Below are 17,823 nucleotides of genomic sequence, written 5' to 3'. Positions count from 1 at the left end.
AAATTGATTAACGTCATTGATAGACGAGGCGCTGAGCCTATTCCAAACCATATAACTGAGTCCCAATGGCATTCCCACTTCTCGAAATTATATGGCGTAGGCTCCTTGGAAATTGCGCTAGCATCCCCTATAATAGGTACCGACTGTTCGGTCCATCGGAATGATGGCTTTACAGATGTATTCTTTACGCCCCGTGAGGTACAGGAGGCCATCCTTAAAATAAAACCGGGTAAGGCACCTGGCCCGGACGGAATCCCGGGTGATTTATTGTTGTTTAACCCACTGGTTTGGGCTGATTTTATTGTAAATGTTCTGAACCTCATTCAGTTGGGCCAGCAAGTACCGGACTCATGGAAGGGTGCTGAAGTTGTCACCGTTTTTAAAAAGGGTGAGAGAGAGGACCCTGCCAACTACAGACCAATTAGTTTAATTGATGTTATTCAAAAAGTAGTTGGTAGGGTAATTGTAAATAGGATTGAGGGCTGGCTTATGGAAGAAAATATTTTGTCCCATTTTCAGGCTGGATTCAGAAGTAATGTAGGGGCCATTGACCAAGTTTTCAGATTTTGTGCAGTTTTTTGGAAAACAGTGTCAATAGCCAGAGGGAGCCTTTATCTGGCTTTTATTGATCTCAAAACTGCTTTTGACGTAATACCCCGTGTTAAACTTTGGAATGTCCTATTGGATATGGGTTTCCCATCCTATCTGCTAAATCTTATTATCAAACTCCATGAGGGTACTTATGCGAAGATACGCTGGGGGGCGCATGGGCAACTCACCAAGAGTATACCTGTTAACAGAGGGGTGCGGCAGGGGTGCGTGATTGCCCCTACTTTATTCTCCCTCTTTATAAATGGGGTGGTGAAACATCTGCAAGATATACCAGCCGACGCCCCAATTGTGGCTGGGGAGAAAACGCCATCGCTCCTCTTTGCCGACGACACCCTCCTCTTATCAAAAACCCCCACAGGCCTTCAAACCCTTCTTGATCAGTTTAGTGTTTTTTGTCAGGAACGGGGTCTTACAATAAACACAACTAAAACTAAACTAATGGTTATGACCGCCAAGAGGAAATATAGGAATATCCACTTGACCTTGAATGGATCTCCTTTGGAGGTGGTCGAAGAGTTTGATTACCTTGGTGTTAGGATTAATAATCATTTGAAATGGGAACCCCATATATATAAAATGATTTTAAATCTTAAAAGGGTTTCCGGCACTATTTTAAAAAACCAACGTCTCTCTGTGAGTAGGCCAGTTGCCCCTGCCTTATCTGTTTATGAGGGTAAAGCAATTGCCTCAGCTGTTTATGGCTCGGAACTGTGGGGCAATGAGAATACCAACGACCACGTCCGATCAGAGAACAAGTTTATGAGGGACTTGGTATCACTTCCATCCTCTACACCACTCAAACCGCTATTCTTAGACCTGGCTAGAAAGTCTATTCGGGACATCCTCCAGCTCCGTCCCCTCTTATACTGGGTCCGTTTGAGGAGGACCCCCGAATTAGCTAACTATGCCTTAGTGTTAGATGAAATGCTAAAATTAAATACTTCAGGCAAAATTAAGTGGCTAAATACTTTAAAACATCTTGTAGCAAGTGTGGGTTTAAGAGACGCTTGGGTATCCCAATCACCTCCACCAAAACAAGTGGTGAAAAAATTATATTGGGACTGGATAGAGGCCAAGGCGCTACAAAACCCAAACTGGGGACATTTGACCGAGACTTTTTTGACCCATAAATGCACTTTAAAATTGGAATTGTTTTTGGATTTTATTCAGATTCCTCGGGAAAGGACTTTATATCTTAAATTTAGATATGGAACATTGCCCCTCAAAACTTTTACATCTAGATGGAATAATAGGAGGGAAGAGGATATAAAGTGTCCAGGTTGTACAAATCCCGAAGAATCATTGGGCCACTTTTTCTTTGCCTGCAAGGCATACATCCTACCTAGGAAGAAATGGTTAAAACCAGTACTAAAGAATCTTGGTGTTAGAGATTACAAATCAGCTTTGCGTATTCTTATTTCCAACACCTCTCCTATGGTTATTATTTGTGGGGTTGCAAAGTTTTTATCTTGTGCATGGATCATTAGGACTAAGATTTTAAAAAATGTTCATCAAGTCAATTCTTCCACATAACTCTTGTATGTATTTTTGTAAATAATGAACTGTTTTTTATAATTATGTGTGTACTATATGTTTGTACTTTTTATGATACATGTGTCGAATAAAAGTATAATGACTTGACTTGAAATTAGGGCATGGCACTTCAGACCTGCATGTGTATCAGCCTGAAGTAGGAGAGGTCTCGCCTACTTAAACCGTAGTTCAACCTTTGTGAATCTAACCACGGAGGCAGGCTGTGATAGCTTGTTTCAAACCACAGGACAAACAGTTAAACTGCAAGTTAGTAAAATTTCTAGCACTGGTAGAAAACAAACTCTCAAGAGCAAGCACAGACATGGCTTCTGGAATGCCCCGGGCCGCTAATACGTAATCCAAAAACCACTACTGCTCCGGCCCAGAACGAAAGTTGGAAATTATAAAGACTTCTACCAAGACTGCCACTGCTCAAGACTGCTATCTTCAACAGTTAGCCATTTTAGGTCGAGCCTGGGCAGTGCATGCGCTGCTGCGAGGCATGCAGTATTGGAGTATGGCTTTGAAGCCCCGCCCAGTCTCCGCCCATATTTGTAATTGGCTTTTGTCATTGTCTTTCGTAAACTCTGGCTTCGGAGTCGTTATTTGGCTTGTTAGTCCCTCCTTGATACCGCCTTGTTTGCATTTGTTACCTCCCATAACTACTGGACCTTTTACTTGTCTTCTTACAGTCTGCTTTATCTTGGCTGTGAGCACTATTTTGTTTAATGATTTGCCCCTATTCCACCCACTATGTCACAGCACGCTGCCCACTTTTATTTTATTTACTAATGACGGTCCGCTTTTACTATAGTGGCTGTGTTTATTTATTTCAGTAGGGCGGTCTGCTTTAACCCCTTGCGTTCGTTCGACGGCCAATGGCATCACTTCAGCACTACCTCGGTACTAGTACGCACGTCCGTTGGCTGACGCAGCCCCGCCCGCGCAATCGAACACCCGCACCGCGGTGTAATTTCCGCCGAGGTAAACGGGTTAAGTATAGAGGTCGTGTGTACTTATTTATTTATTTTTTAATTTATTTATACCAAAAAGGTTTCATTACAGAGTGTATCATGGTATACAATTCAATGCAAATCCTCCAATACAATTGCAATCTGAAGCCATACAAACAAGTATGATCTATATTGTTCTCCCTCCTACCTCCCCCCCAACTCTTCCCCACCCTCCCACCCTCTCCCTGCCCCAATCCCCCCTCCCCTTAAACGCACATAATAGGAAGAGAAATCAGTCATTGCGGTCATATATAAGTTGAAAGTACAAGTATCCTCTCGCGAAGCGAGGCAATGTCTCTGGGTTGTCAGCCTAAAGTTCAGATGGACCTGTATTCCCTCCCCGTGCTCACCCCACACGTCGTCCACTCCATAACCACCCACCACATTGTAACATTACCGGCACTGCAGCACGTCTCACTCAATCTACCTGAGATCCTTCCCCAGCTACCTCTTCCCCTTCATCTTGCATCAGCATCCCATTCCCTTCGGGCGCGGACCTGACATGGGGGGGGAGCACTATGTACTCGTTTATACAGCATAGAGATAACGTGTGTGGGGGTATCAGTGTGTAACATTAAGTGTAGTGACATGAAGATCTCCGGTTCTTCGGGAAAACTTCGGGGTTTTGGCCTTAACACTCTGCCTAAGTCGTGTGTAGAGGAACACCTCCATGAAGGAGTGCCCATGTTCTCCAAAAAACTGATCTTTTGTGCGGAATTCGCCATTAACATACAGGTCTCCCCAAGTCCTAAGTTGTAGTTTATCTAACAAACGTTGGCAAATCTTTTCACCTGTCACAGGTAACAAAGGGCAATGTCTTAAGGATATCCTAGGAGAGTACATCACCTGTACCCCTTCAGCCTTCGCTAGCCAGTTCCACGCTCGAACTGTACAGTCCACCGTGGAAGGGTCTACATATCGCTCCTTGGATGGAAGAAACTCATACTCAGACGTCGGGATAGGTGCCATATACCCATCCTCTATCACGAGGTGAGGCATATATGGGGGTGGATGAAACCAGTATACCGCATAGTGTGCCTGCGCTCTATAATAATATTGTTCAAAGTTAGGAACATCAAATCCACCCGCCCGGTACGGCAGCATAAATGTGGTTAACTTCAACCGCGTTTGCTTACCGCCCCATACGAGACGCACTAGTTGCGTATTAAGCACATGAAAGAAGAAGGCCCCCGGGTAGTACGGAATGTTTATGAATAAGTATAAAAATTTCGGTAGAATGTTCATTTTAATTAAAGATATCCTCCCAGCCATTGAAAGAGGTAGTTTTATCCATTTGGATATGTTATCTGTCACCTTTTCCATGGCTTGCCCATAACTGGTCCTCAGTAATGCATCCCTATCTCTGGTGACCTGGATGCCCAGATATTTAAAGTCTCCTGACTCCACGTCCAATGGGTGTGGCAGGGTGTGACTCATTAAGGGGTAAACAGCAGATTTGCCCCAATTTACAATTTATTTGCACTCCGGCCACCGCTCCGTACCTAGTGATCTCTCTCAAAACTGGGTTAAGGTTATCTTGTGGTCTATGGATATACACCGTTATGTTGTCTGCGTAGAACGAAACTAGCAGCTGTCTGCAGGGGTATATGAGGCTCCTATGATTGTGGTGCTGCCTCAGATTCGCAGCCAGGGGTTCTATCTCCAGGGCAAACAACACCGGGGAGAGCAGACAGCCCCTGGCGATCAGGAAGGTCGTGGATCTAGAGCCGTTGAGAAGCACGGCTGAGTGTAAAGCAGCTTAATCCAATTAACAAAGGAGTTTGGCATTCCCATATGATGTAACGTCCCCATCAAATAATCCCATTCTACAGAATCAAACGCTTTGGTGGCGTATAAAAAGACAGCCACCGCCGCGCTATTCGGGTCGATATCTTGTAGAACAGCCAGGAGAGTCCTTAGGTTATGGGCTGTGGCTCGGCTCGGCACAAACCCCGCTTGGTCCGATAAGACTAGTGTTTCTAGAAGTAAATTTAGTCTTGTCGCAAGTACTTTGGCTAAAATTTTGGTGTCGCTATTAAAAAGCGATAGTGGCCGATACGAGTCACAATGTAGTGGGGACTTACCAGGTTTTAATAATGACATTATTTGTGCTTCCCTCATGGTTGTCGGCAAGCGGCCTTCCTCTAATGCTTCATAGAAAACTGCCTTAAGTATCGGTGCCAAGACGGTTACATAGGTTTTATAAAAATCTATAGGAAGTCCATCGGACCCGGGAGCTTTCCCAGACGACATGGTCATAATGGCCTCCTTTATTTCATCGACCAGAAACTTACACTGCGCATCCCCTAGCCATGCCAGAGCCGTATCTGCCAAGTATTCCTTAAGGTCTAGTGGGGTACCCCTTTGCGATGTGTAAAGCCTGGTGTAGAATTCTACTAAAGTAGCCATTTGGTCTGGGAGGTTTCTATGCACACATCTCCGCTCATCCTGCAATTCCGTAATATAGTTCTGAAATCTAGGGGCCCGAACCGCACCTGCCAGAGCCCTACCCGGTCAGTCTCCTTCGCCATAGACTCGAGCCACAAAGTGCTTCCCACGGAACTTACACTCCCTGTCTGCTGCCACCTTATATGCTGACATTTTCTCTCTCAGGTTGGCTCTTAATTCTCCGGAATCACCCCTAACACTTAATTCCCGTTCAAGTGATTTTAGCTCTCCTTCCAGTTTTTGTATCTCTTGCCGAAGGTCCCGCAATAAACCCCCACCTTTGGCCAAACACCATCCCCGCACTGTCACCTTAAATGCCTCCCAGGCCGTTGTTAGGCTGTCCACCGAGTCAATATTCCTAGTAAAAAAAATCCTTAATGTCCTGTTCCATCTCCGTTCTGAAAACCGTGTCCTGCAAATGCTGTGGATTTACTCTCCAGCCAAGATAGGGGATGAGGTCTACCGGTGGTTGTAATGTCACCATCACAGGAGAGTGATCTGAATATGTATGTGCTAGATGTATTGCCCTTCCCACCCAATGCGCCATTCCCACCGCCACCAGTACATAATCAAGCCTGGCCCATGTGTCATGTACAGCGGAGTGATGTGTCCCCTCCTTCCAGGAAGGGTGCAGGTGACGCCACATGTCTTACAACTTATCAGACTTTATGATGTCATGTAGGGTACGTTGTGCAATGGTGTAATGCACTGCCACAGCATGGGAACGATCGCGTGTGGGATCTACAACAGTATTAAAATCTCCTCCCCATAGGACATGGGCAATCCACAGCGTGTTTAGTTTGCCTCTCAGCACGAGTAAGGAGTGTACATCATCAATATTGGGGCCATAGTAATTTGCAATCGCAACATCATGGGAATGCAGCCTCCCCCAAAGCACACAGTACCTTCCTTCAGGATCAAGTTCCATCCCTCCCAACACGAATTGCACTCCCTGTTTGATAAGTATAGCCACCCCTCTGGAGTAACTGGAGTTTGAAGCGGAACAGCTATGTGAGGCCCATCGTGTGGCAAACTGAGGCGCCCCTCCATGCGGGAGGTGGGTTTCCTGCAATAGGGCCACATGGATTTGGTAACGCTCTAAATATCCCAGTACCTGCCTTCGCTTTCTTGGATCATTTAAGCCTCGCACATTCCAGGAAATTACCTTAGGTAATCTTTAGTACTGATGTCATTGGCCATGCTGAGTTCCCAATGCATTCTGCGTTCCACAATAATCGCTTCCGTTGTGTTCAATCTTGCAATGTGTTTGTGTCCCCCCTACCCTACCCCCACCCACACCGGCACCCCCAACTGGCCAGGAATTACCAACCCTCCCCCCCCCCCTACATACAACTCAACGACAGTCATACGTATCCCGTAACAAGCTTAACCCAAACTCGTACTAAGGTGAATGCCTTCTAATGGGGACTGCTAGGGGCTCCCGCTACCTCACTCTGCCGAACTATTTCACCCATCCGTGACGGGATGTCGGCAAGCGTCCGGGCGGGAAGCCATAACTCAACAGTCAATAAGCCATAGTAGTACATCACCCACTTGGATCAGTGGTCAGGAGCCTCTGTACTTCAGGACTGCCACTGCCCGCTTACCACGGGAGTACAGCATCAGCCAGGTTCCGACAATGGTGAGTGGGACCGGGAGCGCCTGCGGGTAGCCTCCTCCCTCCGTTCAGGGCTGCGGTCACGCTTTAGGTACTCTTCGACCTGCTGGGGTGAGCTGAACAGATGTTGTGTTCCCCGGTGATGAATCTTCAATCTTGCAGGGTAGAGCATAGCATACGTGATCTCTTTCGCTTGCAGTTTTTTCCTCACGGCTGTGAATTTCCGTCGCGCTTCCTGCACAGCCTGGATAAAGTCAGGGTAAAAAGCTAAGGTGATGTTCTCGTACCGCACTTCCCGCTTCTCACGTGCCAGCCGTAGGACCGTGTCCCGATCCCGATAATTTAAAAAGAGCACAATCATGGGTTGTGGTGGGGCACCCGGTGGTAGACGTGCCGCCAATGATCTGTGCGCCCGCTCAATAGTCATATGTGCAGAAAATGAATCCTTGCCAAACAGTTCAGCTAGTAGCCGTTCCATGAAGTCCTCAAGCCTGCCGGTATTGGTCGATTCCGCAAGGCCCAGTATCCTAACGTTGTTCCTACGGGAGCGGGCCTCCAACTCCTCATTCTAGTCGGCGATAACCTCCAGTAGTTTATCCATCTGCAGCATTTGTTGTTTAGTGGTACCTGCGCCATCCTCCAGCCCCGGCACTCTGTGTTCCACCTCCTTAAGCCGTTCCTCATGCTGGTCAAGCTTCTGCACCACATTTTCTAGTCGGCTATTCATAGCGTCTATCTTGGAGTCAATGGAGGTGAGACTCTGTTGCATCCCTACTAACAGCGCCTTCCAGTCGTCATCTCTGGTTTCTGGCGGGTCAGATTCAACCCGTTCTTTGGAGCTGTGGTCAGAAACCTTCCTTGCATCGAAGGACAGCTTTGCCTGCTTGGGCTCAGTTCGCCCCATGATGAGCTACCAGGAGTTCGAATGGACACACCGTGCGGTGGTGATATAATAGCTGCAGGGGAGGATTCAGCGTGGTTCTGCTCCTCGGGACTTGTCCCCGCAATGCGCAATCGATGCCATCACTTCAGGCCCACAGTATGTCCCCACTCGGTGCAGGGTCGCAGCCTGCTCCCGCCTCACTAAGGTGTAGCACAGTCTTGTGTGCGTCGCCAAAATGTAGAGCCAAGCGGTGTCCTAACCAAGATGTGAGGTGCTTGTCATATGTCCGCCATTTGCTTCAGTTCTGGCAAGTGCGTCGCTATGCGGGTTCCTCAAAATGGTGCCTCAACCTACCTTGCAGTGCTATTGACTCTCTGGCTACCAAAGGCTGCCACGCGACTGGGCCCACGCAGCCTCGGCTCCTCGCGGCTCCGTGTCCCGATCAGGCGCTCCAGACCGTTCCCTCCGTGCCCCGCCGCCGGGTCCCGCAGCTCGTCGCGGCTCAGGTCAGTGACCTACAGGTATTCAAAGCAGTTCCTCGGCAGCCGCGTGCATTCCGCTGTCCAGTGGTGATGCAGAATAATACATTTAGTGCCAAGGATGGGGGTTATGTTGATAAATCCGCCCGGATCGGCGGGAGCCTCACAACAGCGCGGCCATTAAGGTCAAGCGCCACCTAGCGCCCCCCGGTCTCGTGTACTTATTACTTTTTTCTAGCGCCTATGCGGTGCTTTCCGATTCATGGAAGCCACACCCCTTTCTTTGGACAAACCGCATCAAAGAAAGGTGCGTGGCCACTATTAAAGTGAAAGCATGGCATGGTCGCTTTTACAAAACAAAAATCTGTTTGTCAACAGAACGAAAATTGAGCACGACATATCAATAGCTAAGATCACTGGACTTTGGTCTTTTATTTGCCTTTGCTGTCCTCGGACTAGGTTATAAATATCTAATCCCTATACCACCATAATTTTCACAAACAAACATAATGTACAAAATAGCGCTTTACCACCTGTAATATCTCCGACTCTTCTAACCTTTCCATCTCCATGTTTTATCGCTAAGGACTGTAACATTAAGCTTTAGCTTGGTTACCATATTATTGCTTCCACTGACTGCTTAAGAAGGTAGACTAAGTGGCCGAATTTCAGCCCTTCTCTTAGTTTTGTTGTTTGATTTTTTTGTGTGATTCATTTTGTAATCAGTGAAAAAGAGGCCTTTTGGTTATTGCGACAAATACCATCGTCGGTTGTACTAAGGATCTGTTTATCTATATAATTTCTCTAAGGATGTCATCAAATAAAATTTAAATGCACCTAAAATTCGAATGATTATTATTCTATTTGTAATTGAGGAGGGGTTGAAGGTTGGTTTACTTACTTATTGTATGTTTTTATGTGATTTGTCCAATAGTTTATAAGGTGATTGGAGTGTCTCTGTGGATTCACTGAGCATGTAAATAAATAGATAAATAGATGTTGTTGTACTGCGACAGTTAGTGTTGTCCTCTTCTCTTTACGTTTACTAGTTTCTCCAACGTGTGTTGCCTCAAGGTGTGTAACCGTACACCATGGTCCATAGTTGCAGCTAATTACTAATTCCTGACAACATTTTTGTAAGAAAAGAATAACCTAAATAAAAACATATGAAATTGAAATGTTCGGTACTCTTCAGGGCTAAGTGAGATTCTCATATTGCTCACATTTTTGGTAAAAGTTTTTCAATAATAATGATGCACGTTTCCTTGCATTTAGCATTGTGAAGCCCCTATCTTAACATTATTAATTGCATATTTTCACTCTAACAGTAATTGCTCCCTACAGGAACTGTAAAATTCCAACGATTATATGAAGTTGATCTTTTAAAAAAAAAATGGAAATGACAATGATTATATGAGGCGATACCAAAGGGGATGATGGACGGAGCGTTAGAGCAAATCAAACACTCACCCCCAGTCAACTGATCTGGGTTTAATACATCACCATTCTCTAGCTCACTCCACCACCCCAGTTCAGACATGGCCATATGAAAATCAGTCTGACCCTGTGCCTCATAGGAACAGTCCAGCCAGAAATGCCAAGCCATGTCTTCCCTGGACCGGAAACAAGCATCCTGGGACCGGTTTCGGGTTCATAACCCTCATCATCCAGGCTATCTTGAATCCAGTGGCAAAGTGAGCAAGGGACCCACGTCTGGGCATACCCTGCCAACTTAGGGCGAACAAAGCGATACCACTGAACTGGGGTGGTGGAGTGAGCTAAAAAATGGTGATGATTAAACCCAGATCAGTTGACTGGAGGTGAGTGTTTGATTTGCTCAAACGCTCCGTCCATCATCCTCTTTGGTAATGATTATATGAAGCTGACCTTTTACACCAAAATTAGTGTATCTTGTTTGAATGTATTTGGTTAAAGAATTGTATATATTTTTAGTCTTGAATGCACTCCGTTAAAGGCCAAAGCCTACCAGACAGTGCAGTTTTCTGATTTGCAAAGACTTCTTGGGAAAATTCGGAAAGCTTCCCTGGGAATGCATTCTGCCCACTGCTTACCACTGACTTTGTGTTTTTAACTCACAGTTGCTTGCTTTGTTTTATGGCTTCATTTGTTTTAGGCTGTCCAGTATGTCTTTGTCCCTCCAGTGGAGCATAGCTTGTTTACTGTATTCTTCCACGAGAGCTTGCTTTCTTTAAACAGGCCTTTTGAATTTTGTTCTAAATTTGTCGCAATTGCTATGCATTCAAAGACAGATCAAACATTGGGCTCGTTTTTCTTAGAGAGCTTGGTGCTTAATTTTCTTTCTATGACTTCAAAGTGGGAGGATTTATATGACAATCATGCTGGGTATGGGGGTGCTGGAGGAAGGCTGTGTGATGTTATTTTTTTCTAGCACACTACAGAATTTAAATGTTTGTAAACAAACAGTGCACATATTTCAGATTATATACAGGACTAGGAAAGCACTAATGAAGCAAATTTTCTTGTAATTCTGAAGTGTGGTGGAAACATATTTTAATATGAGCAAAGAAAATCAATACACTAGGTGATTCCATTTCCATAGATTATCATTTGTGCGTTGTATACTTTTATCAGTAAAACCGTATGTCAAATGTTATGGTTATTTCAATTGAAAATGTGTTGTCTGTATTGGTAGTGAGCTACTACGCCCTCTACTCCACGACACTCTACAACATTCTACACCCCCCTGCGCTAGATCACTCCGCCCTACGCCACTCTATTGCACGACACTGTACACTACCACTGCACCACAATTCTCTACAACACTCTATTCAACACTGTACTCCACTCTTTGACACTCTGCACCTCTCCATGCCACTCTACTCCACATTACACCACTCCACACTACTCTTCTCTGTGCTGCTCTACTCTACCAGTCTACGCCTGTTCACATACAGCAGTCTACACCTCTTTACTTCACTCTACTCCTCTCCATTCTGACACTTTATTCCATTCTACCATACACCACTCCACTGTACTCTACAGTACGCCACTCTAAGACACCTTACCCCAGTTAACAACACCTTACTCCAGTGTACACTACACCACTCCTCTCTATGTTACGCCACTCTGATACTCCACTTGACACCACTGCACTGTACGGCACACTATTCCCCTCAACTTTACACCACTCTACTCCATTCTGCACCACGCCACTCCACTCTACGCCACTTTACTCCGACACTTCACTGTATGTCACTCTACAACACTACTCCATGCTATTCTATGCCACTGTACTCCACTCTATGCCACTATACTCCACTCTATGCCACTATACTCCACTCTGACCCTCCACTCTATGACACTTTACAACACTCTACTCCACAACTCTATTGCACTCCATTCTACTCTACTCCACTCCACTCTAGGACACTCTACTCCTCCCTACAACAATCTCTTCGACTGCCACTCTACTCTAAGCCCCTCCCCGCCCCTCCACTCTACAATACTCGACTCCTCTCTAAGCCACTAAGCTCTTCAACACTCTACTCCACTGTTTCCTCCAGTCTATACCGATCCACTCTAAGCCACTCTACTACACTTCACTCTACTCCACGGAACTCCACAAAGCTCTATGCCACTCTACAACAGTTCCAGACATTCCACTCTGCATCACTCTACGCCACGCTACTCCACTCCGCGCCACTCCACTCTGTGCTACTTTCTTGACCTCCTCTAACTTTTAGCCATGCTGAGCAGCTGCCATACTAGTGTACAACATGGCTAAAACACATTGGCTAAGCCAATAGCTCTTGTGTAGGTGAGTCTTATTGGATGTGCCAATGTGTAATGTAGCCCTGCAGTCTGATTTTGCAGTACCCTTTGTCTGCATGCCTTCATTTCTAATTTCTCTATGCAAACTAATGATGTAGGTCTATATATAACTTTTAATATTTTCTTGTATCTTTTCAAGTCGTTGTTAAGAAGCCCAGAAGTAGTACGGTTTCTGCAAAAACAGCAACAACTGCTTAGTCAGCAGGCATGCGAGCAACGACAGTCGTTCCAAGGAGCACCTGTATGATGCGGGACATATTCTACCGGATCTGTGGATTTTCTACATTCAAGAACTATGTAAAAAAAACAAAGAGAATCTCCTTTGGAACTTGAGAGTATTTCTCATTTCTGTATTTATTGTTTCAAAACACAGAGGATGATGTTTCTGTGGATTGTGCACTAGGAACTCCGTTTGAAAATCCATTGAAATATGTGACCGCTCCTCCGATCATTCAGAAAGATTCGCGTGGAATATGTTTTAACAGTGCAGCCTGATGTAGCGTGTTGGGAAAAAAAAAAGTTACTGTCTGAGGGAACAAACATATTAATATTATACAGGTTCACACAGCTATTCTATTTCATGCTGACTTAGTTCGCTTGTAGAGATCGTGACAGCAAAATGTTCCATGGGAAGCCCCCGCATCGGCCACCTCTGGAGGAGGAGAATCTTGTTACATCCAATCCACAAATCTGTAATTGATCTTATAGTAATACCTATTTACACACTGCTCACCCCAACTGAATTGTGCAGGTTGTTATCACTCAGTCTAGCGCTTTATTTATTGACCTAGGAAAAAAGAAAGCCGAGTCGCTCCCTCAAGAATTCAACGCCTTAGAGTTAGTATGCCAGGAAAGACAATCAAGAAGAAGAATACATGGGCTTTTTGATCTATTTGTATATATTGAACAACCAAGCTGTGTGTTGTTTTCACCCCGCCATCATACTTGTAGTGTGAGGTGTGGCCTGACCCTTGGAAATAGCACTTTCATACTTTGCTCTGTGCAGTGAGGACCAGGAATATGTATGTCTGTTTTTTTTAATTATTTTTTTGTTGCTGCTGGCATTGCCTTTCTGGTAATCCTCTGCATGGCAATTACATTACTACTTCATCTCATGTATATGGGCAGAGGGGCAAGAAGCATCACCTCCAGCAATCAAACCTTTCAATATGGATAAGAGTAAACAAAGTGTGGCCGTTCCACTGAAGTGTTGGCAAGGTCCCGTGAGCCAGCTGTGAATGCAAGACTGTTGTAGATACGAAATAGTGTACTGTTCTTTATTTTGCTATTCGTAACGTAACTCTTTTTTCTGAGGAGGAAATATTTATTGTTAACACAGAAGAATCGATGCAGAGTGGTGGTAGCATAACCTCTTCAAAGTTACTATTTAAAATTAAAATGTTAGCGGTATCATTACTTTGTTCCTTACAGCATCTGAAGTTCCTCTGCAAGTCAAGGTCACCTACTGACTTTTCCAATTAATACCAGTGTGTTACACACCCAATAAAGACCTGGCATCTATTTTCTTCGCTCTGCCTTAAGGTATGATAATAACAGGAATATTTCCCAATATCCAGAGCAAACACCACCTTAACTCTTTCAACTGCGAGCAACAAGATTACTTACAGACAGTGGAACAAACTCAACCTCTCAGCACTCGACTGTCATCTCGGATTGACACTCCATCGTGTTTTCTTCGTGTTAAGGGTGTTTAAAAGGTTAGTATTATTTGTGTACAGATTAAAAAAGAATGACTGGATACTTGTGAATACATCAAGGCTCAGCGTTTGAACTGCTTCTCTCTTAGTTGTGCAGTACTCTTAAAGGTCCGGCAATGAATCGAAACTACAAAAAACAGTGGGTATGTTAAAGAACCCATGTAGGTAACACTGATTATCACAAGAGTGTTGTCTATTGTGATTGGTTGTTTTTGCGTGCTTTTTACCTCTTGTCTCACATGGTATTTATTGAGTATCTGACTGTTACTCATCTATGCTTCATAAGAATGTGAGATTAAAACTTGCTACTGTATCTGTTCTATTTAGGGCACTATTACAAGTGGTCCGTAAAATGGCCAAGAACAGGAAACCTCTTGCTTCCCTTTCAGTAACTGGGTGAAACACACTGCATTCTCATATTTACTACAGAGCTCAGCTGTGCTCGCAATGGTAACTCCTGTTACCATCCCTGTTAGAATTGGAGGAACACTTAAGCCATTAATCCCCATTGAAAAAAACGGCGGACAGTTTAGGAATAAATGTGCTTAAAACTTCATATTGTTGTTAAATACATTACGTTTGAAACCATATTTAGTGGAGTGCACGGAATGTTGCATTCTGGATTTTAATTTGTTAACTGTATGGGGGTCTGAGGTCCCTGTCCTCCTATGTATCTTAACCTCCACCTGTTGTACACAGGATATTCCAAGAGCAGAGTCATGGCAAGAGTGGCTTTGAACAACATACAAAGTAATATTACAGGAGGAAATAATTTAAATGTCCAAACCAAGCTAAAAGAAAAAAAATCCAGGGGATCCTGGGTACCACACCAGACCTCACCCACCTCCTTCTACCTACCCTATTAGACGTCACCTGAATGTATAAGGCCTGGTTAGCACCTCGAAGGCCTTCCTCATTATTGGACACCCTATAACTGAAACTGCTTATCAGCCAATGGTTGTGCCCTTTCCGTGCTGCAGTGGTACTGTCCTGCGGTTTCCCCCACCCTCCACAGAAAGCTCATCTCCCGGGTGTTTGCTTATCCACCTTGTCATAGCATACTAACTCCTCTGAGCCCATTCTCCCACTAGACTAAAACTCAATCTCCGCTCCAAAGGCCAGATTGAAACGACCCGCCTTTCTTTTGTATGACCTGCGAGGCCTTGATTTCTTTGTCTCTGGATGCCACAAAGCTTCCCCCCCACCCCCGCAGTGATGAAACCTTCTGCCCCATACATTGTGAATCCAGTGCTCTATGTGCTGTTCTCTCCTTGGTGGACTCTTATAGGGCTGCCAGGCCCTTGCCACATTAAACCTATCAACCCCTTCTATGAAAGAAAGTTGCAACTAGATTAGGCATCAAAGAAAGGTAAGAGAAAAGTACAAGCACGGCGGCAGGGTTGGAGAATGGGCTGAAGCGGCGGAAGACAGTTAAACTGAAGAAAAGTGAGTCATGGAGCCTGGAAAGAAGACTCGAGAGAATCAGCGAGGGGAAGGAAGTTACACTTCTTTTATTGGTGCTCAGACCTCTCAGATCTGAAGTAAAAGTAACAAATTGCATTGGGGACATGAAACCCATACTAAATTGATGATCTATGTTGTGTAGCATGTTAAATGTAGCTAGGGTGAAAATAGACTTGGACTGCTCAGGGCAGAGGAAATATTAGGTGGATTAAGTAGACTAGAGAGCAGAAAGCGAGTTGACATTATCTCTGAAAGTAAGTAAAGGCAAGCTGAATATATACAAGTACAATTCCGCATTCTTAAATACTTCAGTACTGTACTAAACTTGAACCACATTTAAACACATGTAAATGAAGAAATTCGTTCTGAAAAAAATATATTCTAATAGTGCACAATTTTAAAATGTGGTTTACTTATTTATTTCTGGCGAGCCAACATGCCCGAGTTCTTCTTTAGACTACGCAAGAGACTGACATAACATATATAACATATACTTCACAATTACAGCAAAATTAGGATCTCAAGGATTCAAAGCATTAGATCATTTTAAAACTTGGCTCTGATCTTGAGTTGGCTTTGCGATTTCTCACCCCTGTGCAAACCCCTGTTTGTAAATGGCTCAGAATTCTGAGTTGGATGGTATTTACTGCACCTAGTAATTACCCAGTGTGTTATACCTCACCCTTTGCTAAGGGTCAAACCTGTTAGAATTTAACAAAGTAAAACAGGATGGTATTTACTCTAACGTGGACTCTGCATTTTATTCCACAAACACTCTTAAAAGGTACTATTGATCATACCTGATACATTCTGAACCTTGTGGTATTGAATTTAACTGGTACGATAAATAACACCTACAACTCTGATCAACTCAGAATCGGGGCAATAGATTCAGGTCTATAGTTTGACGTACCCAGTGTATGGCTACATCTTTTTTAGCTGTTTCTTGCCAGTGCTAATAAGATCAACAGTACAGACCGAGCCGTGGCATATCGCAAATGGTTGCATTCACATTAACTACGGGAAGTACCTAGTGATATAGCTACAGGGATTTTCAGGTCACAGTTTCACTTGGGTGGTATGTTGGCATCAACTTGTGCCTATTCTGTCTATTATAAACATATTTCTGGTCCACATGTTGTCTTTGTGTAAAGTTACACAAAAGTGTAGACTTACGTGTCTCACCCCCTCTTAAATAGATGGTGGAGTGAGTAAAAACATCAAATACAACCATAACGTTGCTACTGGTAGTTACATTATGACCGTGTTTGATGCTCCGGTAATTTATATTTTTAAATATTAATGTTAACATTCATTTTTAAATGGTACAAATATATTTGAAAATATACAATTTTATTTAAAAAAAATTCAATAAATAAAACTGAATTAGATTTTTACATAGTTTAAATTATTTATTATAACATTAGTTCCTACAGTGTTTTATTTAAAGTCCCTACCTCTATTTTCTTTCTATGGGAAGGTGCAGCTGTACCTGCGAGGGGCCATGGGTAGGGCTGGAGGTAATCCATCTCTGAGCTTGAGCAAATTTACTGTTGTTTTGGTTCTTTTTTGGGGTGCAGTAACTATAGCAGAGCAGCTTGTGAATAGGAAGGGGCAGTGGGGCAGATGTATCAACATCCAGATTTGCGAATCTCAAATAGCGATTTTTTAGAAATCGCTATTCAAGATTTGCTATTTGGTATGTAGAAAATCGAAAAAAAAATTGCGATTTCTTAAAATTCCTTAATTGCGATTAGCAAATTGCGAATCGCAATTAAGGAATAATTTCCCATTCATTTCTATGGGCCAGAAGGCCCATAGGAATGAATGTGAAGTTATTCTCAATTTGGGATTCGCAATTTGAGAATCGCAAATTGAAAATAATTTCAAGGGTGCAAGGGTGTCATAAGGACACCCTGATGCACCCCTGAAATTCACGTGTGTGTGCGTAAATGCAATCACAAAATAAGGAATCGCAAATTTGCGAATCCTTATTTTGCACTCAAATTTGCTACATACATACCATTTAGCGAAAATGAGTTTGCAAATGCCAAAATTCTGTGAATTTCGGCATTTGCGAACCCATTTGAGCTTCATACATATGGCCCTTAGTCTTTTGTGGATGGGTGCATGTCCCTCCTTAATCCCCTCTATCAATATCTCCTTGCTCCTCCCTTAAGCCCTTCCCTTTAGTAGTATTCCCCGTTTTCCAGCTGTTCCCCTCTGTCCCTCCCAAACTTAC

At 44.0% G+C, this 17,823-nt stretch overlaps 1 protein-coding gene across 1 annotated transcript in view; it reads left to right on the top strand.

Moving 5' to 3' along the window:
* The window catches only part of RFXAP (regulatory factor X associated protein), a 95,455-nt gene extending 80,532 nt beyond the window's left edge, over positions 1-14,923 (top strand). The window contains exon 3 of the mRNA XM_078657191.1: positions 12,539-14,923. Coding sequence (XP_078513317.1) covers positions 12,539-12,646 — 108 coding nt within the window. The 3' untranslated portion in view covers positions 12,647-14,923. The remainder of the gene's footprint in view (positions 1-12,538) is intronic.
* Positions 14,924-17,823: the final 2,900 nt, after the last annotated feature.

This window comes from Lissotriton helveticus, chromosome 8 (assembly GCF_964261635.1).
Source record: "Lissotriton helveticus chromosome 8, aLisHel1.1, whole genome shotgun sequence".
Lineage (NCBI taxonomy): Eukaryota > Metazoa > Chordata > Amphibia > Caudata > Salamandridae > Lissotriton > Lissotriton helveticus.
The sequence above is the reverse complement of the archived record's forward strand: the minus strand, read 5'-3'. Positions and strand labels throughout refer to the sequence as shown.